A 27,493-nucleotide genomic window follows, 5' to 3' on the forward strand; every position below is an offset into this window, starting at 1 on the left:
GAGTTCAATCCTTGAGGGGGCCACTTAGGGATCTGGGGCAAATATTGGTCCTGCTAGTGAAGGCAGGGGGCTGGACTCAATGACCTTTCAAGGTCCCTTCCAGTTCTAGGAGATTGGTATATTTCCAATTATTAAAAAAAGGAGTAGCAAAAGGCACATCACTGACACCAAGGCCACCCCCTGCCACATTTCACATCCCTGCTCCAGAGTGAAATGGGTCAGAGTTTTTGATTGACATGGGCACAAGAACATATTTTACCTGATCTCATTCTGAGAAGTGGCTGAATGGTTTTGGCTGAAGCTTCCCAAAACAATTCAGCCTGCAGCAGACACTGGGCCTGGGAAATATCAGCCCAAATGCATAACATTTGGCAAAGTTATAAGCACTGAAAACAGAGTCTTGTAAAGGGAAGCATCAGGTCACCTTAACAATGGGCACTGGCAACTCTGTACAGCATTGCAGGGAGGGGTCATGTGGAAGAGCATGGGTACTGACTTACTCCAGAGTAAATCTGCTTCGTTTGAAAGTAAAGAAGTCTCTTTGCTAGCCCCAACCCCTAGGATCCAAGAACCAAGCCAGGCTCCATCAGCTCAGGCACGAGGCACAGACAAATCCAAACCCTTACTGATACAGGTACACCCATGCTGCAGTCACACCTTGAATTGCCCCCGAGTGCAGTACAGCTACAGCAGCCTTAGCAGCATCAGCTCTGCACGGCTAGCAGGAGAGAAATGCAGGAACAATGTAGCATAGCCAGTAAAATCTGTACATCTGGGAAGGATGAAGGGCCAAGGTGGATAACCAACTGAACATGCACTCCTAGTGCAAGGCCGTTGGCTAACACAGTATGGAAGGGAATAGTTAGGAGGAGGGAGGTGGTATTACCTCTGCACATGGCCCTAGTGAGACCATCCAGTTCTGCTGTCCACACATTAAAGAAAGGTTTAAGATTTGGAAATGGTTCAGCAAAGGGCTACAAGAATTGCCTGGGGCCTGGAAACCACCCGGTGAGAGCTCAGTGAGAGACTGAAGGAGCTCAATCTATTTAGTTTATCCAACAGAAGGGGCAGAGGTAATTTTGTCATGGTTTTTTGGTACCTACACCGAGGTCTTGCTGATACTACAGGGCTCTTTAATTGAGCAGAATGACAAAAGCAAAATAAGCCGCAATGGCCAGAACTTGAAGTCAGCAAAATTTAAACTGAAAACAAGATGCAAAATTTAAAGGAAGTGTAATGAGCCCAGGCTGCTTCTCCATCACTTGGCATCTAAAATCAAGACTGGCTGGCTTTCCAAAAGCTGCACTCAGGAATTGAGCTAGATACACAAACCACTGGGTTAGGTTCTCCAAGAGCTCTGACTAGATGATCAGCACAGTCCCTGCAGGTCGCAGAGCTGCGCAGTGAAAAGGTACTATTTTTACATCAACTCTTCCAACAGTAGCTGCACTCAGAGGGGCTTTGGGGAAATTCTCTCCAGTATCTGTCCAAGGCTGGCAGCAGAAGGTTGGCCATCAAGGGTTGAGGATGGCAAGCAGGGCACCATGGAACCAACAGGGAAAGGAGGGAAGCTAGCAAAGAAGTAGGCAGCCTGCTGGTAGGGGAGGCAAGGTGAGGTGGGTAGGAGGGAGGCTGCTGAGTGGGAAGTTCCGTCCATTGTCTGCAGGACCCACCTTCCTCTCTAACTTACAAGGTGACCAGAACACCCAGGGTGCAAGGGAGGCCCCAGGTGGGGACATGAGGCTTGACCTGTGTTACCAGCATAGGCCCCCCCCCTCAATGGCATTGCCATAGGCTGGGCAACAGCAGGGGACTCAGCCCAAGATGCAGAGCCTTAGCTGTTGCGGCTGCCACGGGCTGTGGAGGGAGCGCTAGCCCTTAGCAGGGCGATTGGTTTGTTATTGTTCAGTTTCATGCCTCTTTCTTTTCTTTTGCCAGAAACAAGACACAAATAGGTCTGCACAACCAGCAGCCAGCAATTCCCAGCAGCGACAGGCGAGACATTCCCACAGCCCAATCCCAGCTACCACATGGGGGAGGGCCAAGAAACACACCTCCTAGCTCTGCGTTATCCAAGGACCTTTGGCTTGAGGCTTGTTTATTGGCAAGCTGTGGACCTTGCTTCTTGCCTTGGTCATTCATTACCTCTGCCTTACCTTTGGCACAGGTGGCTGGGCAGTGTTACAGAAACACCTGTGATGCTGCATTCACACATGCCAGGCCTTGCCCCCAGAGCAGCAGCTGGAGGATCTAACCTGACAGTCCCAGGGAAGACACACAACAATGGGACACAGGCCTTTCCCTACAGACACTGCCACCTCTCCAGCAAACAGCTGCATGTAAGGGCTTGAGTCTTGTCTTTGCTGGAGCCTCCCTCCCTGCCCCTACTCTGTCCCCCAACACACCCCGGTTCACAACCCGCCTGAGCTCTGAACCTGCCAGAGCCAGAGGGGCACTCTCCTCCCCGTGCCCCTCTGAGACGCTTGCAGTCCATGGGGCATGGGAGCCCGGGGCAGGAAATTCAATCCAGGCCTCGCCAGGACCCACCCTTTGAAGGCATTTATTCACATACAGGCTCAGTAGTGAAATACATACATGTGACAGCCATACTACGGTCTTAGCCTTCCCCAAGGGCTTCAGGGGTGCTGTGGAAAGGCCTGGCTCGCAGGCTGGGGGCAAGCACGGCAGGGGAGGGAGCCTTTCCAGAGTGGGTGGGTGAGGTGGGAGCTAGTAAACAGGTGCTGGGCAGCTCTGGCTACTGAACTCGCAAGGCCCATAGCACCCTTGCCTACAGATCGGCCCTAAGGGTCAGTGGGGAGACGGCACTGCAGGAAGGGGGAGTTGTGGGACATAGCTTCCAGCTCATTGGGAACTCAGACCCCAAACTCACTTGCCAGGGTCAGTGCCAAGTTGGGCTGGATGAGACGTGGGGATAAGGTGTTGTGCATGCTGCTGCCATTGCCATAAGCCCATGCCGCTGTCTGACTCCCCTGCCACACGCTGGGGGCACAGTAACTGTTCTGTGAGCAGGGGCTCAGGAGAGCGGTCAAAGCTGCTTTCCTAGACTGAGCCAGGGACCAGCCTGCTCTCTGAGGCAAAGGCAGATGGGCCTTGGGGTTTTTTTTTGCCTAGGCCCAATGCTGACTTTGGATCCCCAGAGATGTGCCAAGATGCACCTCCTCAGAGTCCTCAGCCTGGAACAGCCCCCACACAGGGTCCTGGAGCCTAGAGAGAGCGGGACAGCCGGGGAAGATGCCAAAGGAAGCTCCAGCACGAACCTTCTGCTCCAGCACTGAGCCCTGTATCAGGGAGGAAGGGCCTGATCCTGCCTCTCCCCCCACAGAAGGCCCTGGGAGCGAAGGGGACTCAGCCACCCACAGGATCAGGACCCAGCAATAAAAGGCCCTGGGGATGGGATGAGAGAGACCCCTCTGTGGGGCCCCTACCCCATTTCAATCCGAGTTCATTTAGGCAGCTCCTCCATGTCATTGGTGGGTAGTGCCCCCTGCCGTGCTGAGAAACCGGCCCTGGGACCCCACTGACATGGCCTTCTTTCAGCCCTCCTGGGTCCCTCAGATGGGAAGTGACCCCCCCGACCAAGGATGCTCATAATGCCACCTGACCATGGCGCAGAGAGAGCATGCAGCTCCCCCAAGGCACGTCTCGTAGCCTCGGGCCCATCAGCCTTCCACTGTTTTGCCATCACCAGTCACGGGGCCGGGGCCAGAGAAGCAGCCAGTGGGTCCCACGTTCTGGATCCTTCCTCCCAGAGCTCAGCCGCTGAGGAGATCAGTGAGGGAACTGCCTAGTGCTGCTCTGGAGAGCCAGGCCTGGCACCAGCAGGTCTAGCTCCACCTGCACTTTAGTCCTACTGCCTCCTATCCCAGTCCTATGCTGTGGCCTTCCCACCTCCCAGCTCTGCCGCCACCCTGCAGTGGCCCCCGCTGGTCTCTGGGAGGGAGATGAGCCAACACCACCAGCTCTGAGGAGCTGGGCTTCGCTGATGCAGACAGAGGAGGATAACCAGTGAGATCCCAGCAGTCCCATTGCTACTGGGGATCCAGGACCGGCTTTGAACCTCGGCCCATGGAGGTAAAAGGCCAGTACTCAACACTGAGTCACCCTTCAACTGCCCTCACACTTCTCAAGAAAACGTGAGTAAACAGCCACCAGCACAAACCAGCTGCGCCTGGGGAAATGAGACAGGCTGGTTCAGCTTGTAGGTCAAGGTCTAGAAAGCGGGAACTTACTGAAATCGTTACTTATTAATTAAAATGGAGAAGCAATTAACCAAATGTCCTGCTCCCAATGCAAAGCTGCCAACAGCTCCATCAAGAACATCACCCTCCCCCCATGCACGACTACCTCCCGCCTATAGCTTTGGCAAGAGTGCCCTGCTCTCCCCCACAGACCGTGCTGGCTCAGGGCGGCAGCAGCGCCCCGAGGAAATCAGAGCCTTAGCTCAGAGATGCACATTTATTTTCACCCAGGACCTGGCAGGGCTGGACAAATGGCCCCACAATTCCAGCGGGACCACCTGTGCAGAGCAGCTGTGGGCCCCATCCTGCAGGGTCAGCTGCAAGTTCTCCAGTCACATCGCTGACGGATGCTACTTAGTCTGTCCCTCCCCAAACCCAGTGACGGGAATGGGCCCTCCCAGTCCATGCCTGACCTGCGCTATCAGCCTGCAGTCCAAGCTGCAAGACTGGAGCAGCCACTTACATTCAGAACCAGCCCCCTCTATGTCTAGCCAGCAGATCCAACCTGACAGACAGCTCCTTGCCAGCAGACCCACAGGCCCTCCCCCTGCAATGGGAGATGGGTTAAAGTGTGTGTGTCGGGGGTGGGGGGGGAATCATGGTTCTCCCAGCATGGTCAGTTGCTAAGGGTCAGATCCCTCCGGTGCAGGAGTGTGAGGGCTTGGAGCAGTCTGGGTGTGAGGGCCTGACAGGGTTCCCAGAGAATCCCATGCTTGCTACCAAGTGCTTGTCTTTTCCCACAACAGCACCCCATGGAGGAGCTCTGGTCTCCCAGGTGCCCAGGGCCATGCACAAAGGGAGCTACTCAGAGCACAAAAGGAAGCTACTGACTGAACCAGTCTCCTCTGGCTTGGAGGAAACAGTGTAGTGTGATCATGTTGCTGAAGGCAAATAAATACATTAGACAGGGAAGGGACGGGCTTGCAGCCCCCCAGGCATCTTGGGAGCACACAGACAGGCAAGGCAAGGGAGGCAGAAATCCACCGACACTCACGGGGACTTGAGACAGCCCTTAAGTCACTCAGCAGCGTCTGCTTCCATCTGCATAGCACAGGGGGCGACTGCAGGGGTTACTGTGGGGGAAGAGGCGTGTGCTAAACATGCCTACTGGAGCATATGAGAACATTCAGCCCTGGAGTTACCCCCCCAGGACATGAGGTGACAGTGCACATTCCAGTCCTCCCCAAAGCGGCCTCACAGTCACAGGCTCTGAGCAGTGCAAAGTGTACACGTGACACTGGGAGGGGTGGTTGATACGCTGCGGCATGGAGATGAGCAGATCGGACACCCACCCAGGCCTCCGAGGAGCCTTGGGCAGCGGCCTTCCCAGCTGATGGCACCTCCAGCCCCAAGAGCCCAGCAGCTGCTCCCTGGCTAGCTGCTGTGGAAGATGCGGACACGCTGCACGATGTCTTTGCGGCAGAGGGGGCAGATGCGCAGGGTCTCGCAGCATGTTTGGCAGCAGCACACGTGGCCACAGTTCAGGAAGATCATCTGGGCCTGCAGGAAGGAGGCAGAGTGGAGAGGGGGGTCATACTGCTCTTGCCCCATCCACTGCACAGCAGAAAGCCTAGTGCACACAATCACCAGCTAGGCCTTGCAGCACCCTCCAGGTAGAAGAGCAGTGTCACTTCTCTTTTACAGAGGAGAAACTGAGGTACAGAGCGGGGCTGTGAATTGCCCAAGCTCACCCAGTGAGTCCATGGCAGAGCTGGAACTAGAATCCAGGTGTCCTGATCTTTGGTCCCTTCCTCTAAGCACTGCATATTTCTATTGAAGCAGATCCAGTGTCGGGCCCAGCTTTCACTCTCCTATGTTCCTGAATATACTGAGCAAAGCAGGGCTTGCGAAGCAGAGAGCTCAGGCACTGCCACTCTGGACAGCTGGGGTTGGACAGAGCCAGTCTGCGGGGATCAGGGCTGTCAGCAACCCCCGTCTGACCCTGTACCTTGCCCTGCTCCATTTTCAGGGATAAACCCAGGTGAAAACTCAAATCTCTCCCCTACCTGCCAGGTGACTGATCCTACTCCCCCATCCCACTTGTGAGCACCCCTTGGAAGGACACCAAGGTGAGCAGGGTCGGCATCTCCACTCGCTGCTCTTCTCAGCCATCTGTTTGGCAGCCCAGGGCTGGGCTCGCAGATGTGAAGAGGCTCTTGGCATTGGGCTCTTGGCAAGTGCTGAGGATCAGAAGCAGCTCCCAGCAGCCAGCTGTTGAGGCGGGAGGTGGGAGATGGGTGTCATGTGCCTTCCAGCCTCCACAAAGGGAGAGATGAGAGGGCCCTGCCCCAGGCTAGGCTGCTGAGCCCACCTAGTAGGTCAGCCTCCGGGAGCTCTCTGCTGTACACTGCTGCACAGCTGCAGCATTCCAGCCATCAGTCCCTTCGCCAGCTCCAGGATCTCACCTCCTGCTCCATGCAGACCACGCACTCAGACTTCCTCTCGTCCAGCTCCAGCTGGGGTGCAGAAGGGAGGATTTCTTCAGGGGGGGCACTCGGCTCTGGGGCAGCAGGGCCCTTGGTCTCAGTGCTCTTCAGCAGCTCTGTAGTCAGCAGGAGAAAGCATGAATGCCAGCACTAGCCTCCTCTTAATACCAGCCCCCAGGCCAAGCAGCATATCCCGGAGCCCTGCCATCTGAACGGTGGGAGGCTGCAGCAACAACAGGCTCTGCAGCTTCTCCCTGGCCTGCCTCTTCTCCGGATCTCACTCAGCCCTGCACATTCCCCACTCCCCACTTGGGCTGTCCAGTGCCTGCACAGAGCTGCAGACCTTCAGCACAGAGGACTAGGAGGCTGCTCCGGGCTGAAGGGGACCTGGATGCTTATAGAACACGGACATCCAGCAATGCGGCAGAGGAATAAGCTGGTGGTACCTGGGATTGTTTTAGCCACAGCCAGGATCTCCTGGGCTCGCCTGAGGATCGTGTGCTGCAGGCCAGTTTCTGTGATTCCAATCTGCAGCACAAGGAGAGGCCAGTTAGCTCTGAGAGGCTAGGGCTGAGAACAGAGCTCCTGGGGAGGCAAAGCGAGAGGGAGGCCATGTTTCCCGAAGCAGGATACACAGCCTGGGCAAGGCTCGTTGGCTTCATGCTGCAATGCCTTGGGAAGCAGGCGATGCCTTCCTGCGTCTCCACTAGGCCCTGGACCCAGAACCAAAGCATTTCTCGGCATGAGCCAGCAAGGCCCGGAGAGCTCTCAAGGGAGGAGGAAGGTGCTAAGCCAGCTGCACAGATTCCTTCCCAGCAGACGCTGCAGCGGGTGGCTTCTGCACAGCAGCAGCCGTTTTGGTAAGGCCCGTGTCGGGAGACAGGCCCTTGGAAGAGCACCCAACTGGATCTGGCACATGGGGCTGCATGAGGCCCTCCATCCAGCCCCCCCACCCGTATACACAGCAGTAAGCACAAAACCCAACAGGGCTTCCCTAGGCTGCCCAGGCCCAGGCCCAGGGCCATGGCAGGATCAGCCCCTGGAGTGCAGGGCAGACGCAGGGAATGGCATTACAGGGGCGTTTGCCATTGTACCTTTGCCAGGTCGCTGAGGGTCATGGTGCTGAGCATTTCCAGCGACAGCCGGTGATGGGCAAAGATTGGTACGTACTGTTCAGCCGACAGCTCGATTAGCAGGTTTATCAGCTGCCTCTCCAAGCCCTCCTCCTGCAAAAGACAAGGTAAATCCCCTGGCCAGGGACTGCGCAGGGTCAGCCCCCGGTCGGGCAGCGCGCGAGATCAGCCCCGGGTCGGGGTGAGACCCTGTTCCAAAGCCGCGTAAGAGGAACAAGCACTGCTCCCAAACCATCTCTCTAGGCCAAACCCCTGCTCTAGGTAATCACTGGTTAGAAGCCTTCCTCAGAGGTAAGTTGCTCCCCAAGAGATGCTGGATCCCTGGAAGCACTGCTGCATCTGAGCAGTGTTTGCACCTTTCTAGTTTACCAGCCATGCCCCAAATGTTCCATTTCTGGAAGAGTAAAACCAAGGGTTTGACAGTTCCCATTCTGGCAGGTACCTGCCCTCCCAAAGTGCTTTACAAACTCCAGTCGATATGCAAGCCAGCCGGGATCAATTCAGCCATTGCTGAAATCAGCCACCTGAGCCACCACTCCAGCAGCTATATAACAGTGCGCAACACAGGGCAAAAGTTACGGACAGAAAGTGAAAAGACTCCTGCATTCAACTGAAATTGCAGGGGGATTTGGGGATGCTGAATGCAGCTACCTGAGCTGAAGTTTGGCTAAGACCAAAAGTCCTATTCTTAAAATAGCTATCAGTGTAATCACCACTAGGAGCTAAAAATTCAGGCTGAGGCCCATACCTCTGGCAGCCCAGCGCCCCCCAATGCCATGCTGAGCTATTGGCTCACTGCAGGCTCAAAGGGAAGAGCATCTCCTCCTGACAGCTGCACTGGGATTTCTGTGGATATGCTCAGCAGCCACAACCTTGCGCAGGGCAGGGAGGTCTAGCAAGGCACCTCACAAGGGGATCAGAGGAAAGCAGATCTGGTAGCGTTTCAGCCATTGTGGTGACACTGCTAATGGAACTGCTCTCCAGCCGAGCAGGTGGGCAGGGCAATGGAAAGCGCTTGTTACCGGCTTAGATTTGGGGCAGCACCTAGTACCATGGCCCCCAGCACTACCGCAATCCCAGCACTACCCCGCAGTGACCTGGAGTTTCAGTGAGAGAGGCTTCTGGTTCAGCAGGCGCTGATACTGGATCAGCCAGTAGTTCTCCTGCTTTGTTTCACTTTTTGCCTCCATCTCCAGCTGCAAGAAAAAGAAGGTGAATTAGAACCCAGGCTCTAGGGAGTTTGAATTGCAGCACCAAAGGAGAAGCCAACAGCAATGTCAGTGTGGAGCAAGCTCAGAGCCACCGATGGTAGCTCACATTGCCATGGAGCGCCAGGGCTGGGACCTTAATGGCCTCCTGGGGCTGACTCTCCTTTGATCCCTACATCCCTTCTCTTGCTCACCCCCAGGATTCTCCATCTCCCTCTGCCCTGCAGGCACCCTTGTCCCACGCACTGGGACCAAACTGTGCTAAGGGGCTGCCAGTGGATATGGCTCGAGAAGACGAAGCACGTTGGCAGGCTATGATACCGCATAGGGTCTCTGTGTCCTGCTTCCCTCCTCCCCTAGAAACAACACTGCAATGGTCACCATTGCTCTGGCAGGGAGGGAGTATGCATGATGACCTCTGCCAAACACAGTGCCCACACTGGTCCAGGGACACTGAGGGCCTGATTCAAGGCTCTCTAAAGTCACCGGCAAGGCTCCCATTGACACTAATGGGCCCTATGAACACAGAATATCACATCCCTCGTCTTGGTCCCCTTTTCTCCCCCATGTGGTCACTCCCCACATAGCACTGTGTGCTGCTCCTGCTCTATGCAGAGTCATTAACAAGTCCCATCACATACCAGGATTTGTTGCAGTTCCTCTTCCCTTTGCTTCTTCTCCTTGAGCAGCTGCTGCAGCATGTAGCTCAGGGCTCGGCGTTGCTCTGTGATCACCTCCTGCAGCAGAAGCAGAGGCAGCCCTGTCTCCCGATCACATGAAGGCTATGGCAGGGGTGCAGCTGCAGAGCTTTGTCTCTCAACCATAACCTCCAGTGGGCAGAGCATTAATTTTGCTCAAATACTCAACCCAAGTTTTTGAGCCGTGTCCAACTGAACCTCAGCAAAGCTGAGCAGATTCCCAATCCCACTCTCAGGGAGATCTCTGCTGGGGGCCAGGGGTCGCTGCCACGCACATTAGACCAAGTAATGGCAGTTCCCCAGTTCTCAACGTACCGCCCTGCACTTGTCCATTACCCCAGTCCCACCACACGCTGTGCAGAGTGACCAGACTCACTCAGGCAGCCCTTTGCCCATAAGCCACCCTCACACTCCAGCTGGAGACTCTGCCTCAATCTATAGCAACAGGAACATCTGTATTCCCCTTCCTTATCTGCAGCAAGGCCACAGAGGCTGAGATCTGCAAGCCTGCCAGGTACCCAGGTGGGTGGGGACGGGCCTAGGCAACAGCATCTCCATGGCCTTGGAGATGGCTGGACTCCTTGAGATCTCACGAGTATCAGATAGAATCAGGCTCCATGGGAGGGGGCTTGCTTGATTTGATGGAGCTGTATGTCACGGGGCTGGGATTTGATCTTCATTCTGTTGTATGCTGCCCTGAGCTTGTGGCTGTGGGGGGAGGGGAGGATGCTGTAGAGGTGCAGTCCTCATTGTAAACCATTGTCATCAAGGACAGTGATGACAGCAGAAGAGCTGGAATACCCCTGGGACATTACAAATCACAGCGCCTCCCGCTGGTCAATACAGGGGTGAGGCTGCAGAGGTTTATCCCACTTAGCTCTGTGTTAGTTTGGAGGAACATAGGGTATGGTGAAACCAACAGAATACTGGATCTGGAAATTTTAGATGTCTGGGACCAAGGTGCCAGCAACATTATTTGGAGCCAACCCCCCAGAAGAGGCCTGGGGAGCAGAGAGAAGCACTCATCAAGCATGGCCTTGACAGGGCTCAGACACTGTCAGGAATTTCCTCTAACAGGAACAGGGGCGGGTTCTGATCGCTGCTGTTGCGTTACTCTTGAGGGGGTTATGTCTCAGCAGAGGATTTAATGAGAGCCCCCTAATCCTGGGTGGTGCAGCAGGAGACTGCAGACAAAATACGGGCAGCAGCTTCCAGGAACGTGGTGAGTGTCTGAGGTCTGTGAAATACTTGCTGACTTCCTCTCTGTCCCAAAGGAAGGGTACTGAGCATGGGACACCAGCCACACAACCCCTCTGTCTTGTGCTGATCTCATTTGGAGAAGACATTTCCCTTGACACAGAATGTTGTGTTCATGTTTATTTGTAATTGTTGATTTCTTTCATTTCCACAGACACACAGATCCTGGCACATGGATTCTGTGAGCAAGAAAGGGCTGGTTTGGAGCACAGAACTGATCAGCTTCCCTGAAGGTCATAAGACAATTACCCTGGGGAAAGCTCTGCTGGAAACATACCTCTGGGAGCAATCAGCTCCTATCCCTCCCATGCTGTCCCACTCCAAGGTGCTTGACCCTCTCCCCATTTGCTCAGGACAGGGTAAGTAATAGCTCTGGAGGCTTTAGCCACTGATGCACGGCTCAGAAGCAGCAGCTTAGCTCTGGTGCTCCCCTCCCCACATGGCCAGCTTTCCTTGGCCAGCTATTCAGGCCTTCTCTTCGGTTCCCCACAGTCCCCAGGCATGCCCAGTGTACCCGCTTCACGGAGGCCCAAGCTCAAGCTGCTGCCAGGGGAGAACATTCACACGCAGTACCGATTCAGGGGGTTAGCCCCCTGGAGCATGTGTGGCTGGAGTGCAACCTCAGAAGTCTCCAATGCTGCTCTCCAGCTACCCTGGTCGGTTGTGGCCTGCACAGACTGCAGCTTGCAGCAGCTGGAAGGGTGCTCAGGCCAGTCATTGTATAATGGGACCTAGCGTCTCTACAGGCAGCACTTTGGTACTAAAGAGGGTGGCAGCTGCAGTCTGCTCCACTTGGTGCACATCTAGTGCAACGCTTGGGCTTCATGTGAGTTCCTGCTGCACCCCATTTTGGGCATTGATCCTGCATTAAGGGTTCAAGACATGCATGAAACTACTGTAGAAACATAGAATATTAGGGTTGGAAGGGACCTCAGGAGGTCATCTAGTCCAACCCCCTGCTCAAAGCAGGACCAAACCCAACTAAATCATCCCAGCCAGGGCTTTGTCAAGCCTGACCTTAAAAACCTCTAAGGAAGGAAATTCCACCACTTCCCTAGGTAACCCATTCCAGTGCTTCACCACCCTCCTAGTGAAATTTTTTTTCCTAATATCCAACCTAAACCTCCCCCACTGCAACCTGAGACCACTTCTCCTTGTTCTGCCCTCTGGTACCACTGAGAACAGTCTAGATCCATCCTCTTTGGAACCCCCTTTCAGGTAGTTGAAAGCAGCTATCAAATCCCCCCTCATTCTTTTCTTCTGCAGACTAAACAATCCCAGGTCCCTCGGCCTCTCTTCATAAGTCATGTGCTCCAGCCCCCTAATCATTTTTGCGGCCCTTCGCTGGACTCTTTCCAATTTTTCCACATCCTTCTTGTAGTGTGGGGCCCAAAACTGGACACAGTACTCCAGATGAGGCCTTACCAATATCGAATAGAGGGGAATGATCACGTCCCTCGATCTGCTGGCAATGCTCCTATTTATACAGCCCAAAATGCTGTTGGCCTTCTTGGCAACAAGGGCACACTGTCGACTCATATCCAACTTCTCGTCCACTGTAACCCCTAGGTCCTTTTCTGCAGAACTGCTGCCTAGACATTCGGTCCCTAGTCTGTAGCAGTGAATGGGATTCTTCTGTCCTAAGTTCAAGACTCTGCACTTGTCCTTGTTGAACCTCATCAGGTTTCTTTTGGCCCAATCCTCTAATTTGTCTAGGTCCCTCTGTATCCTAACCCTACCCTCCAGCATATCTACCAGTCCTCCCAGTATAGTGTCATCTGCAAACTTGCTGAGAGTGCAGTCCATGCCGTCCTCCAGATCATTAATGAAAATATTGAACAAAACCAGCCCCAGGACTGACCCTTGGGGCACTCCGCTTGATACCGGCTGCCAACTAGACATGGAGCCATTGATCACCACCCGCTGAGCCCGACGATCTAGCCAGCTCTCTATCCACTGTATAGTCGTCTCATCCAGCCCATACTTTAACTTGCCAGCAAGAATACTGTGGAGACCGTATCAAAAGCTTTGCTAACATCAGGGAATAGCACATCCACTGCTTTCCCCTCATCCACAGAGCCAGTTATCTCCTCATAGAAGACAATTAGGTTAGTCAGGCATGACTTGCCCTTGGTGAATCCATGCTGACTGTGCTATGGGCTTGTATATAACCATGCTGGCTAATGCGTTACCAGGGGGAATGTGGCTCAGTTGTAGTTTCTAAGTGGTCGGTGCTGAGAGTAGCTGACAGATTAGAGTCAAGACACCATTCCTGACACTTTACCGCCATCCCTGGCACTGCCACAGTTTGCCTACACCCTTGCCCCGTCTCATTCGCTTGACCACAGGACTTCCCACTCTTTCCCCTTGTAGTGGCTGCTTTGCAACTACCTGTGCCATGATCCTTGGGCCGTGTATCAGGTGTGTAGGGATGTGCCCAGCTCTTAACAATCTACAGTGAGCTACTTGGCAGCCTCCCAGAAGAGAGGAAATTGTGACTGTCTTGCTTCCCCCAGGTATAATGAGCCTGGAGGGTTCCCTGCCACCAGAGATCAGTTATTGGGGTGTTTTATGACTAATAGCATTTACAGTCACACATGCTGAGTAAGTGGCAATCGAATCTCATGCTTCAGGGTGTCAACTGATCAGTGCAGGGTGTACTAGGCAAACTATATTCCTTTGACACATCAGCTATTGGCTACAGATACCAGACTTACTGGACCAATGACCTGAACTGGCAAATCCTATGGGGTAATTCACATTGCAAGACAATTCCTGCAAAGGCACATGAAAGAAAACTAAAGCTAAGCTGCTTTAACCCAACTTGAGCTCCCTTTACAGCTGGATGAAAACTGCCCTGGGGATGGGAGGCTGTCTGGCAGAGGGGATGCTGTGATGACCTTGGAGATATGACTTAGAAAGGAGGACGAGAGAGGTATGGGTCATTTTTGGCAGATATTTAAACAAATTAAAATAAAAAAAAAAACAATGCAAGAAAACATGAGATGCTTGGAAGATGTGTGCTAGGAGAAGCTCCTGCCCCGCCCAATGAGCCTGCTTCTGCCAAGTTTTCAAACTGAAAATTACTCAAGATCTCCAGGAGCAGCAGCAATGTTTTCAGAAAGCAGCAGGAGAGAGGGAATTTGGGGAACATCCCCTTCTGACTAAGCATGAAACCACCTAGAAACTGCAAAGAGCACAGGAAGGGAGCAGAGCTTCTGAGACCCCAGAGCAAAGGTACAGGGTAGAAGAGGGGGCAGCCCCGGAGCCCTACATACCTGCAGTGTCTCTGTGTCCAGTTCTTGCCTCTTTAACTCCAGCTGTGTCAGCTGCAATAACTCTGTTTCTATTAACTTAATCTAAACAGAAGATGAAACAGTTTTTTACTGACATTTGAAATGACTTTTATTTAGCTGCTTTAGCGCCAGCCTTAGCTGCCCTTGGGGAGACAGGGGGCTGGACTGCGCTTTGGGAAGCCTGTCCTCTCCCTTTGTTCTGTCAATTCTCCAGGGCCAAGTAAACAACTCACAAGCTGCCTTGCACTGCCTGCATGACTGCGCTGCCAGCTGCTCATGGTTAGTCTCTGCCTGATGCTAACTAGCTGTGTTCCACCCCCACACAACAAAAGGCGCTTTATATGCCTGTCTCTAAGCACCTTCTATCCTATGGCCCTGAAGTGCTTTGCAGTCAGTTGGTTCATTCAAGCCTCTCAGCCAGCCTGGAAAGTAGGGACACATTAACTCTGTGTTAATGCAGCTCCTTAGACTGTAAGCTCTGTGGAGCAGGGCCCATCTCTTTGCTAGGTGTTTGTACAGGGCACACAACATTTGGCTTCTAGGTGCTACTACAATACCAATAACGTATAACTATTGATAGGGAAACTGAGGCACAGAGAGGCAAAGTGACTTGTCCACAATCCCACAGTAAATAAGTGGCAAAGCCAAGAACAGAGCCCAGATCGCCTGTCACCCAGGCTTGTACTTGAACCATTATTTTATCTGCTGCCATACATCCCACAACCATCCAGGAAGAACACCCTTGGCATGCTGCTGACTGCTCCAGGGGCATCCTACCACTCCACTAGGTGCACAGCATGCCAATGGAATGCAGGGGAAGTGAAGGCCCAGGAGCAGAGTGTTTAACAGAGAGGTGCCCAGCAGTGAAGCCTGAGGGCCAGACATGACCCAAAGACGCCCTAGGACTGTAGAGCAAGGATAAGTAGGCTGATCATCCACAAGGTTCTTGTTACTGGTGAACTCCAGTGATGGAATCTTGCAAGGAAGGTACAAGTTCAAGCAAAAAGCACATTTGTGTGATCTGATCACTGACAAGGCCTGTGGGCTTCCCACAAGTTGCAAAGACTGGCCCTGTTTAGCTCATTATAGCAAAGCAAAGCCATTCAACTTCTCCTCCCCATCTCCTACACCGAGCTCCTTTCTTAGGGTCAGAGAGGGGAAAGCCTGGAGCACTCCGCTGAGAAACTGGCCAGGTCCTCTCTGTCGTTTAACCATAGGGGCACCCTGGTGCCGTGCTCCCAGAACTGTCTCCACCACCCACCCCCAGTAACATGCTTCATCTTTAACAAAATGGAGATCAAACAGTAGGTTGGCAACAGAAACAGATAATAATGAGCTCATGCCGCAATGTGCAAATCTAATGGTCTGGATGGAGATGCAATGAATTCTTATGGAGACAGCAGCCCCACTCACTATGCAGCCTGTCACATGGCAGAGGCCTGGCTCAGGATTGCTCTCTATAACCCATTCTCATGTGCTTTGGCCAGTCGAGTTTCTGATGACTCAAGTAATGGGGATTCCATCATTTCCCTTGGATCTATTAGACCTCACCGTCACTCCTCCATGGTGGAAAGAAGTATTATTAAATCAAATCAGTGCTGCCTGACACTTTGTGTTACACAGCCCTACAGAAACAGAAGGGTCCTTGGTTTTCCTCAGACCCTGCTCTGCATAGGCAGCACGGCAACTTTCCTTGCAGTGGTCTCACCACCCAGATGAATGAGCTGAATCTTTGGTTGCTTCTGCTCTGCCAGCGCCAACTCACCTGGTTCCTGATCTGCCGGTGCAAGAGATCCTTCTTCACCTGAAGGGCTTCAAAGGCCGCTTTCTGCATTTCACTCTATGAAACATTACATTCTGCTTAACCCAGGAACGAGGCCCAATCATGGGGATGCAAACACACCAGTGACCCTCACTACACTGAAATGATCTGATTTACAAACACTTCCCTGGTGCTCACCCCTGCAGAATTTGGGTGCCTCCTTACAATCCCAAGAAATAAAACACAATTGCCCCATTTTACAGCTGGTAAACTGAGGCACAGAGAAATTAAGGCCAAACATTTTCAAAGCAGGTGTTAACAGCTGGGGTCTGATTTTCCAACTGCTATCAGCAATCTGCAATCAGTGAGAGCTGAGGGGGCTTGGCACCTCTGAAAGTCAGGCCCACAGCATCTCCCCTGGGAACCCAGAGTTAGTGATTAGGTAAAGGTAATAAAGGTAATAATTGGAGATATACCAATCTCCTAGAACTGGAAGGGACCTTGAAAGGTCATCGAGCCCAGCCCCCTGCCTTCACTAGCAGGACCAATTTTTTTGCCCCGGATCCCTAAGTGGCCTCCTCAAGGATTGAACTCACAACCCTGGGTTTAGCAGGCCAATGCTCAAACCCCTGAACTATCCCTCCAATGTTTGACTTGAAAACATTGGCCTGTGACTTGCTCTAGGTCACCCAGCCCCAAAACCAGGTCGCCTGCCTCAGTCACCTGACTGTCTTTGCTTCCCATGATCTTTACCCCCTGCCCTCCTCTCACAGATGCCTCAAAGCTTCCTGCTGGCTCTCTGGGTAGAGAACAAGTCATTACATAGTTTCCCTTTAGCCACTGCAACCAATTATCCAGATTGCCAGAGATTTCTGCACCTAACTAACTAGTTTTAACAAGGCTTTAAAGCAGCCAATGTGCTTGTCATGCCAGCTCTGTTCCCCACCCCCATTACAACATGCACTTAGCTTCCCTGATCACAAGCCTACCTCCTGCAGGATCTGACTAGTGGCCTTGTTCTGATCCAGCTGTTGCCAAGCCAGGATTTGTTGGAACTTCTGATCCATCTCTGCCAGGCTGTAAGAGATACATCACCAGGGGATTACTACAGGGTCTCAGACTGCAATGCAAATAAGAGGTCAAGCTGGCCATGGAAATGAACTCAGAGAAGTCAGGGGACTTCCTAAAACAGGCGAGTTTATTACTGAGCATGAGTGGACAGCCAGAGCTCTCACACGCACTTGGCAGGTGTGTAAACTCCTTCCCACCAACCAACCCTGGCTGATAAATGAAACAAAAACAGAGGCACAACTTACTGGTACACCCGCTGAGAGTGACTCAGTGTCCATGCCCAACAGCTCATAAAACATCAAAGTGTGGCCTCTGCTCCAAGAGAGGACTTTGTATCATTAGTCCCATGAAGTGCATTGCCTCAGTGACTGCAGAGGAAACGGTCTCAGTTCTCAAGTAAAAAGACACCCCAGTACTGTCGCTGTCGGAGCAGAACTGCGCTGTAAGTGCAGTTGATTGACGCTCAATGAGAGAACTGCTCTGGCTGCTTTCAAGGGATAAGAACCAACATTCTGATGCTTTTCCTTTCCCCAAAGCACCCTATGAATTCCAGGCCACACAGAGGCCCCCAAAGAACACTGTGTGACTGCATGGCAGTGAAAGTGACTAATCAAAAATGAAATGACTGGTTTCATTTTCACCCTCCAAACTGAGTGAAATGTAAGAAATAAAATAAATCAGGCTTATACCATTCTTTCAATTCTTACTAATCCAGAGCATTAGTAACACTAATATTATTCGTGTTTAAATGTAAGAGCTCTATCTTGGTGTCCCTTTTGTTTTTCAATTTTTAATACTGCTGTGTGCTGTTAAATAGCTGTCGTGCTCCGCTCCAGAAGTGGCTGCAGAGATCCCTGTGTGTATGTCTCAGAATTGTGCTGGGGCCCTTTGCCGTGGAAGGAGTTCTATAAGATTGCTATCAGTCACACTGCTCTCTCAAAGTACCTGGAGCATGCCTGGTTGACGAGGTCTTGCCTTCGAGATTCAGAGGTCATGTGGATGAGCTTGTTCTTGTAGCTCTCAGCCAGCATTTGTTGCATGGCAGCTGGGAGACACAAAGTGGAGTGATTAGTGCTCGAAGCAGGTTAACTCTATGTCCAGCATTGTTCCTGCTCCCCACTCAGCTACAAGAACATGCTAAAATTGGGGTCCCCCCTCCAATTTTTATTCCATCCCTGTTTCCATGTAAAGCTGTTCAGAGTGGAAAGCCAGATAGCTGCACCCTCCCAATGGGCAACCACTAATCAGGGCTTGATGAGAGGCCAGCCAGGAGAGCGTCCTGTGGACTCTGCTCTACACAGACGATACGCTCTCAGCCTCTGCAGGGCACCACCCCAGTTTCAGCTCCCCAGCAGCTGCTTGCAGGAGCAGAGTCACTAACTAGTGGTCCCACTGGGCTGCAGATCTGATCTCCCCGCTGCAGCCTGGGGCCTCCACCCAGCTACTGAAGGAAAGAGAACTAGAGAGATGGGTAAAAACTTCGCCATCCCATGAAGGCAGGTTTAAGTCCAAGAATTGAAACCGGATATCGTAGGAATAACCGAAACATGGTGGAACGGTAGCCATGACTGGAGCACAGGTATGGAAGGGTATGTGCTGTTTAGGAAAGACCGAAACAAAGGTAAAGGTGGGGGAGTAGCATTGTATGTCAATAATGAGGTGAAAAGTAACGAAATAACTAGCAATGCAATGAATAATACGGAGTCTGTTTGGGCAATGGTGACATTGGGGAAGAAAACTACTAGAGCGTCCCCTGGGATAGTGATTGGGGTGTGCTATAGACCGCCGGGATCTAGCCTGGATATGGATAGAGAGCTCTTTAATGTTTTTAAGGAGGTAAATACTAATAGGAACTGTATGATCATGGGAGATTTTAACTTCCTGGATATAGATTGGGAAACAAATGCTAGTAATAATAATAGGGCTCAGCTTTTCCTAGACGTGATAGCTGATGAATTCCTTCATCAAGTAGTTGCTGAACCGACGAGGGGGGATGCCATTTTAGATCTGATTTTGGTAAGTAACGAGGACCTTGTTGAGGAAATAGTTGTAGGGGACAACCTTGGCTCGAGTGATCATGAGCTAATTCGTTTCAAAATAAATGGAAGGATAAACATAATTGCATCTGAGACTAATTTACGATTTCAAAAGGGCTAACTTTACTAAATTGAGGCGACTAGTTAGGGAAGTGGATTGGACTAACATATTTAGGGATCTAAAGGCGGATGACACCTGGGGTTATTTCAGGTTGAAGTTGCAGGAGCTGTCAGAGGCCTGTATCCCGAGAAAGCCTTTAATGAGGCTAATGAAGGGCTAAGGAATAGTGGTAGAGGGACTGACGGGAATGAAGATATGGGGGTAGACATTACGGTATCTGAGGTGGAAGCCAAACTTGAACAGCTTAACGGAAGTAAATCGGGGGGCCCAGATAATCTTCATCCTAGAATATTAAGGGAATTGGCGAGTGAAATTGCAAGCCCGTTAGCGATGATTTTTAATGAATCTCTAAACTCGGGGGTTGTACCGTTTGACTGGAGATTAGCTAATATAGTTCCTATATTCAAGAAGGGGAAAAAAAGTGACCCGGGTAACTACAGGCCTGTTAGTTTAACATCTGTAGTATGCAAAGTCATGGAAAAAATATTAAAGGAGAGAGTGGTTACGGACCTTGAGGCCGATGGCAACTGGGACAAATTACAAGGTTTTACGAAAGGTAGATTGTGCCAAACCAACCTGATCTCCTTCTTTGAGAAAGTAACAGATTTTTTAGACAAGGGAAATGCGGTGGATCTAATATATCTTGATTTCAGTAAGGCGTTTGATACGGTACCGCATGAGGAATTACTGGTTAAATTGGAAAAGATGGGGATTGAAATGAAAATCCAGAGGTGGATAAGGAGCTGGTTAAAGGGGAGACTGCAGAGGGTCGTATTGAAGGGTGATCTGTCGGGTTGGAGGGGGGTTACCAGTGGAGTTCCTCAAGGTTCGGTTTTGGGTCCGATTTTATTTAATCTATCGCTGACCTCGGAACCAAAAGTAGGAGTGGGCTGATAAAGTTTGCGGATGACACCAAGTTGGGAGGTATTGCCAATTCGGAAAAGGATCGGGATATCCTCCAGGGAGATTTGGATGACCTTGTAAACTGGAGTATTAGTAACAGGATGAAATACAATAGTGAGAAGTGTAAGGTTATGCATTTAGGGATGACTAACAAGAATTTTAGTTATAAGCTGGGGACGCACCAGTTGGAAGTAACAGAGGAGGAGAAGGACCTAGGAGTCCTGGTTGATTGTAGGATGACTATGAGTAGGCAATGTGATGTGGCCGCTAAAAAAGCTAATGCGGTCTTGGGATGCATTAGGCAAGGTATTTCTAGTAGAGATAAGGAGGTGCTAGTCCTGTTATATAAGGCGTTGGTGAGACCTCATTTGGAGTATTGTGTGCAGTTTTGGTCTCCCATGTTTAAGAAGGATGAATTCAAACTGGAACGGGTACAAAGAAGGGCCACTAGAATGATCCAAGGAATGGAAAGCCTGTCGTATGAAAGGAGACTTGAGGAGCTCGGTTTGTTTTCCTTAACCAAAAGAAGGATAAGAGGAGATATGATTGCACTCTTTAAATATATCAGAGGGATAAATACCAGGGAAGGAGAGGAATTATTTCAGCTCAGTGCTAATGTGGACACGAGGACAAACGGATATAAATTGTCAGTCAGGAAATTTAGGCTTGAAATTAGACGAAGGTTTCTAACCATCAGAGGAGTGCAATTCTGGAACAGCCTACTGAGGGAAACAGTGGGGGCGAAGGACCTCCATGACATTAAGATTAAGCTAGATAAGTTTTTCGAGGGGATGGTATGATAGGATAACGGGTTTAGTCAATAGGTCAATAACGTGCCACAATGGTAATTAGTACAAAGGGTCAATGATAGGATATTGTTAGCCTTTTTCCAGAGAGTCTGGCTGGAGAGTCTTGCCTGCATGCTCGGGGTTCAGCTGATCGCCATATTTGGGGTCAGGAAGGAATTTTCCTCCAGGGTAGATTGGCAGTGGCCCTGGAGGTTTTTTGCCTTCCTCCGAAGCATGGGGCAGGGGTCGCTTGCTGGTGGATTATCTGCTACTAGAATTCTTTAAATCATGATTTGGAGCATTCAACAGCAGAGTCAAGGGAGAGAATTAGTTCAGGAGTGGGTGGATCGGCTTATGTGGCCTGCATCTTGCAGGAGGTCAGACTAGATGATCATAATGGTCCCTTCTGATCTTGAATTCTATGAAGTCACTGCTTTGAGGGTTGAAATACCCACAAATAGGGGCTGAGGCAGGAGACTGGCTCTGAGATAGCTTCAGCACAGATGTCTCTGTCGCAGCAGGGCACGCGCTTGCTCCTGCACACACACATTTTAATCCCAACAGCAAATGCTGGCAGCATAGGTGAGACGCGTGTCTCTGTGTAACGAGTGCACACACTGGGCTGCTTTCCAAACCTCAAAATCAGTTTCTTCCAGCTCCTATACAGCAGAGTTGGCTCAGCTGGATCCAGGCAGCACCCCAAACCCCACCCCCACAGGGTACAGTATTTACCCATGGTAACATTTATGCAGGTCTGAGCCCTGCCTCATTCACCTGGCTGGTTGCCAGTTGTAGCTGGTTTGAATGTACAACGCGCTATGTGTGCGCTGGGGATTGATCCCTTGCCAGATCTCTCACTGCTCCAGCCAGAGGGATGTGACTCCCTTGCGATTAGTGGTGCAGTGCAGGAGGGTAATGGATGAGCTGCCATCCAGGGACCCAGTGCTAGCTACACACCTGCTCACACCACTATTTCAGGCAAGCTATAGCAGTAAGAGTCATGTGTAGCCAGGAGCCACTCCTAGGATATGGCCTCCCTCTCCCATTCCCTCAGAGAATATGGCCCTCATAGACCTCCCCCCCGATCTCCCCAGAGGATATGGCCCTCACAGCCCTCCCCCGATCCACCTGAGAATATGGCCCTCTCAGCCCCCCCACCCCCAGAGAATACGGTCCTCTCAGTCCCCCTCCACCCATCAGAGGATACGGCCCTCTCGCACCCCCTCCCCCAATCCCCCAGATGACCACCACAACCCCCTTCCCTTGGACTTACAGGCCACTTCCCTTCTGCGTAGCTGCTCTGTCTCCTCCTGCGTTATTGCCATCAGCTGGTCCATCCTTATTCTAAGAAAGAAGCAGGTCCATTCAACCACTGCTTCTGCCAGAGCCACATTTCACCCTTGCCAGCCAGCCACACCCTCTCCACCCACCTCAAAGCTGCACCCTGGGCTTGAATGGCTGAGTGATTCCATCCGGTCACTCATCCGTGTGAGCGAGAGATGCCAGGAGGAGGCCTGCAGAGGCTCAGGAATCTCCAGCCGCAGACAGGACACTGCCTGTCCACTGGGGAGGGTGCCTATGTTGTTCCCAGCAGGGCCAAATCAGAGGGCATTGCCAGAAGGCTGGCTGCCCTTGGGAAAACCCAAGGGAGTAAGAATAAGTGAAATAAAATAACTTCTATGAAACCTCTATTCCTCTGCCTAAATGATGACCCCCTCCTTTTGCTTCCTGTTCTCTGGGGTCCCCCCATATACACATCCCCAGCCTCTAGAGTGCCAAGGACTCTGTATCTCTGCCTTGCTATGCACATCAATGGCACTGCATAAACAACAAAGATGGTGGTGATCGATGTCCCCAAAGTGCTCAACCCAACAGCACGGCACCTTCCCAGAAACCCTCTGCCCTACAACAGCCAGCAGATGTATCTGGGTCCTCTGATCCACATTTTAGGGCTTCAGGAGATTGCAGGGACCTCCTCTTTGTTGGGGAGAGGAGAGGTCAATTTTCTCATTGGAATTACAGACTGGATCAGACTGGGGCCATCTAGCTTGGCATCAGGTCTCTGACAGCACCTAAAGCACATGCCTCAGAGGGAGGTGCAAGGAATCTTGCAGCAGGCAAACAAGGGATAATCTGCCCCTACATTACGTCTCATCCTGATCTTGAAGAGTGAGACACCGTTTCCTCGCCCTTCCCATACTGTTAGCTGTAACAACCGTGGGTATTCTGGTTATCCTCAGCAACGTTCACCACCTGGTTAGTCCCTGACCTCTCTGCTGAGCCTGCCAGCACCCGGGCCAATTATTGCCAACTGTGGATCTGGTTCTTGTGGTGTGGACTCCTGCTTCACCAGGAACCAGGTCGAATAACAGCAAACTCATTGTACACAGGCCACCCAATGGCTGCCAGATGAAAACAACTTTCTATCCCTGCTGACTTGAGCTGGATTCAGAATCATGGCCTAGAGGTGAACGAGTCCATCCCTCCATCCCAGCCACTCACCCTTGCCCAGAGGAGCCTATCCTAGGCAGGGCACTTACCTCTCGTTCTCCAGGGATTTTAAAATTTCTGAACTTTGTTTCTGCCTAGAAAAATAAAGCAGAAGGTTTTTACTGCAGAGTAGGGCACCCTTCTCCCCAGGGAGCGGAGTCCTCTCTGAGCAAGCCACATGCCGCTACCACCAGCCCACTGACTTGGCCACTGTCCCTGCCTCTGTGCTGGTGGAGCTGTCAGCTGCAGCCAGGGTGCAGTTCTGCTACATGGGGGCAGGAGCTATGTGAGCTCCCCCCGCCAGGGCACAGGCATCAGTGGAAAAGGCAAGAGGCTGGGGGACACTGCCTTTGGGTAGATCTTCCCATCCTCACCCTCAAGGGGGAGCCACTGGGAGGCCAACCCCATGATGGGAGGAGTGGGGGTGGAGCAGGACTCCTTCTTTGTACCTATTTTCCCAGGGCTTGGGCTAGGCGCTGGCCAGAGGATTTACCCCTTGGAGCATGGAGGAGCTTGGCAGCCTTCCTTGCTGTTGGCAGCTTCATCATATAACTCCATACACCACACACACTAGCTGGCATTCCCCTCTCCTGCAAAGCAACAGGACACACAGTTCCTGGGGTACAGCGCCTCTGCAACATTTCCCTCCCCTCAGTATCTGGGCTCAGGTCAGCACCTATCCCTCCGCAGCTCTGTGCCGAACAGATTCAGGCCAGGCAGTGGGAGCTGGGACACCCAGGGTGCAGCCGCTTCCACCACGGCCCAAACTCTTCTGTTCACAGTTATTTGCACCAGGAATTCTGGGCTGAAAGTTTAGGTTTGTCCCTGTTGGCTAAACACATGTGATCATGCCCGCCTCAGTGACAACAGCAGCCTGCACCTAACAAATTTCAGAGTTCAGACTTGGGGCGGCAGGACCATTTTGGTCATTCAGTCGGACCTCCAAAGACTTTGCTAAAGCCAGAGAAGTAGCAGAGACTAGTAGGGCTGGGAAGTGAAACCAAAGCTCAGGTCCCAGTGAGGTGTCTTAAGCCCAAGGCCAGCTCCCTGGGTACAAGGCATAGAGACACCGTGTAACTGTGTCCACACTAGAGACTTATATCCATAGAAAGTAGGACATCTTGGATGTATGGACAAGGCCTTAAGCACGTTGGCTAGTTTTGCCCACAGTCTGTACCAGGAAGGCTGTGATAGAATGTGCCTCCAAACAAGGATTTGCAGCACGGAGGGTTTCCCTTGGGTGATTTGCAGCACTGAGGGTTTCCCTTGGCGTTGTTCTCCAGCCTCACCCCTGCCCCACCACAGCATCACAGGGATTCACCCTCACTGCTCAGTCATTTCTGTGCTGCTTGGGGAGTTTGACTATGGAAAAACCTCAGAGAAATGGACAGGTCACAAGCAGTCGGTCAGCGCAAAACGGGACAAAGAAATAAATGTGCAGAGGGGCAGCGCTGACTGCAAGGTGTCCAGGGAGGAGGCCAACCTCTGATTCTCCTCCAGAAGCTTCTGGATTCGGCTGGCAATGCCCTGCTCCGTTTGCTTCAGCTGCTCCAGCAGCTTCAGGTGCTCTCCCTCCAGGTTGCGCTGATGCTTCGTCAGACCTTTCTCCAGCCTCACCTGCTCCTGTGGCAAGGAGAAAAGGGAAACTAGCTGAAGGGAGAAATGACAACTCTGCTGAGCTGTGCCCACAGCCCGTGCGAATCACTGAGGATGGTGTTTTATTACAAGGAGCTGAAAGGTTCCAAGAGAGTGGACAAGGAGCCTATCCAGAGCTTACACGGACACTGATGGCATCACGTGAAAGCCAGAGACACTAGACAGAGCAGAGACATGCTAGGTCACCTCTAGGCCAGCGTGAGGGGCCAGTGCAGGACTGTCGCTGCAGTCCCTGAAAAGCCCTCTGGAGAGTCAAAAGGAGAGGAGAAACTGGGAATAAAAATGACAGAAAGCTGAGAGGAGAGCCCTGTGAGTGCTGCCTCTGGGGGGCCCCTCAGCATGGGTGGGGCCCACATGTCGATACATGAAATGCCTGTTCTGAAAGGGAGCAGGTGGGCAAGGGTCAAGTCTGTCCAGAGCAGAACAGATGGACAGTCCAGATCAAATGTACTCCTCAGCCACAGGCCAGGTGCCAGAGCCTTGGGCCCCAGCTGATGTACCTTCTTCACAGTCTGCAGAATCTCCTCCTTCTGACTGCTGCTCTGCTGAAGAAGCTGAGCATGCTCCCTCTGCCCCATGTCCAGGCGACGCTCGAACTCCAGCTTCTCCAGCATCTTCTCTTCCTGGCAGAGGAGCGAGAAGCAGAGTGAGGGTCAGGATCGGCAGCCTGCAGGCTATTCCACTATTCAAACCAAGACCCAGGCTGATGAAAACAGTATCAGGGCAATTAGATCCCAACTGTATGTCCAGGCTAAACCAGCTGGGGAGCTGGAGTGCTCTAGAAAAATCCAGTGATTCCTACACAGGAATCCAAACAGCATCAAGAGGAAACTGCTGTTCCAGCTGCCTTGCTACCGACATTTCAGCATGGTCAGAAAGTCATTTCACTCAGTGAGCTCACCCTCTCCCCCAGCCCCACAACATGCTGTACGGAAGAGAGAGATGCAGTACTGTTAGCCTCTGGAAGGCCAGGGAAATCCCCAGGAGCTTCAGAACGCCAGCAGAGAAGGCCGTCAGCAACAGAATGAGCCAGTCAGAAAGCCTGAGCTGAGGGAGGGGGTCTGGGTGACACACAGAGTGAGTGACTAACAGAGGTCGGCAGTGCTGATGCAGTACATTCATGGCGTTGGCCTAGCAGCAAGGACAGGTAGAGGTTAGAGAGGGGGGCAGGAAATGAGATTTCACTGGGAAAAATGCAGCCAGTCAATGAATCAGGGGGAAAGAATCCCAGAGCCAGAGGCGCAGTGAGAGGTGGAAGCCAGATGAGCAGTAATGTCAGTTCTGTGGTGACAACTGACAGCAAATCAGCACTCTGGCTGCAGAAAAGATCACTGACATTTTAGCTGCATGTGCAAAGGAGTGGAGCAGCAACAAGGGCTCTCGTTACGACTGCAGGTCTGGCTTGGAGGTGCACTGGAAGAGCTATATGGTAGGAGGGAGGGGGTCAGGAACAGCAGCTGCCGTGGGGCAGTACTGAGGTACCTCGGCAGAATGGGGCCCAGGGCTGGAGTAGCAGGGGGCTGCAGGTCAGGACGCGGGTGCTCTGGCACAGCTGAGTGTGGATACGTTTACACACAGTGTCTGGATCTAGCCAGGCACTTAAACTCCTGAAGCTTAGAGAGTAGAAAAGAAGTGATGAAAGGGTTGGGATGGCTCCAGAAAGCATAAGCACTAGAAGCAGCCCTGCTTCTTCCACATGGAGATGGACACATGCTTAACCTGAACTGGGACTTCTCACGCAAATATATGCCACGGCTGTCAAAACAAACTGATCTGAAAGGAAAACAACTAGTGCGTGTCAGGCAATTCCTGCCTTCAGAGTCAGATGTGGAGTGTGTGTTCTGATGCCTCTCTCACTCAGAGAGCAGGGGGTTGCAAAGCTCCAGGTTTCAAGGCATTGAGTGCTGGTTTGCTCAACTGGACAGAAAGAGAAACGAGCACACTCAGAACTCCCAGAAAAGGCCTCTGCAGGGACTCTTCCTTACCTTCCTCTTCTCATAATCCAAGAATTTGTTCTGAAAAGTAAAGGAAATCATTAGGAGAGAGGTATTTAATCAGGGGAACCACATTCTCTAGGTAATGTTAGGCCACTCCGTTCCCTCTTCCTCGACTGAGGCTATGTCTACACCAGGGGTCGGCAACCTACGGCGCGCATGCCAAAGGTGGCACGTGAGCCGATTTTTCATGGCACGTGGGACGGGCTGAGCTGCTCAGCCCGCTGCCGCTCTGGGGTTCCCGCTGCTGGCCCCTTGCCAGCCGAGGTCCCACTCAGCACCCGCTGCTGGCCTGGCAGATGGAACCCCAGGCTGGCAGCGGGCTGAGACCCCAGCTGGCAAGGAGCTGGTGGTGGAAACTGCAGAGCGGCAGCAGGCTGAGCTGCTGAGCCCGC

At 52.2% G+C, this 27,493-nt stretch overlaps 1 protein-coding gene across 5 annotated transcripts in view; it reads right to left on the reverse strand.

The window, feature by feature from the left end:
* Positions 1 to 212: 212 nt before the first annotated feature.
* The window catches only part of LRSAM1 (leucine rich repeat and sterile alpha motif containing 1), a 55,083-nt gene continuing 27,802 nt past the window's right edge, over positions 213 to 27,493 (reverse strand). For all 5 annotated transcript variants that reach the window (XM_039506234.1, XM_039506236.1, XM_039506238.1 and 2 more), the window contains 15 exons: positions 27,090 to 27,119; positions 25,605 to 25,727; positions 24,932 to 25,071; positions 23,499 to 23,543; positions 22,232 to 22,302; positions 18,056 to 18,155; positions 17,029 to 17,116; positions 16,043 to 16,117; positions 14,260 to 14,340; positions 9,668 to 9,763; positions 8,916 to 9,014; positions 7,780 to 7,911; positions 7,132 to 7,213; positions 6,665 to 6,801; positions 213 to 5,759 (listed from right to left, as the gene is read on the reverse strand). In XM_039506234.1, coding sequence (XP_039362168.1) covers positions 5,634 to 5,759; positions 6,665 to 6,801; positions 7,132 to 7,213; positions 7,780 to 7,911; positions 8,916 to 9,014; positions 9,668 to 9,763; positions 14,260 to 14,340; positions 16,043 to 16,117; positions 17,029 to 17,116; positions 18,056 to 18,155; positions 22,232 to 22,302; positions 23,499 to 23,543; positions 24,932 to 25,071; positions 25,605 to 25,727; positions 27,090 to 27,119 — 1,425 coding nt within the window. In that variant the 3' untranslated portion in view covers positions 213 to 5,633. The remainder of the gene's footprint in view (positions 5,760 to 6,664; positions 6,802 to 7,131; positions 7,214 to 7,779; positions 7,912 to 8,915; positions 9,015 to 9,667; positions 9,764 to 14,259; positions 14,341 to 16,042; positions 16,118 to 17,028; positions 17,117 to 18,055; positions 18,156 to 22,231; positions 22,303 to 23,498; positions 23,544 to 24,931; positions 25,072 to 25,604; positions 25,728 to 27,089; positions 27,120 to 27,493) is intronic.

This window comes from Mauremys reevesii, linkage group 19, assembly GCF_016161935.1.
Source record: "Mauremys reevesii isolate NIE-2019 linkage group 19, ASM1616193v1, whole genome shotgun sequence".
NCBI lineage: Eukaryota > Metazoa > Chordata > Testudines > Geoemydidae > Mauremys > Mauremys reevesii.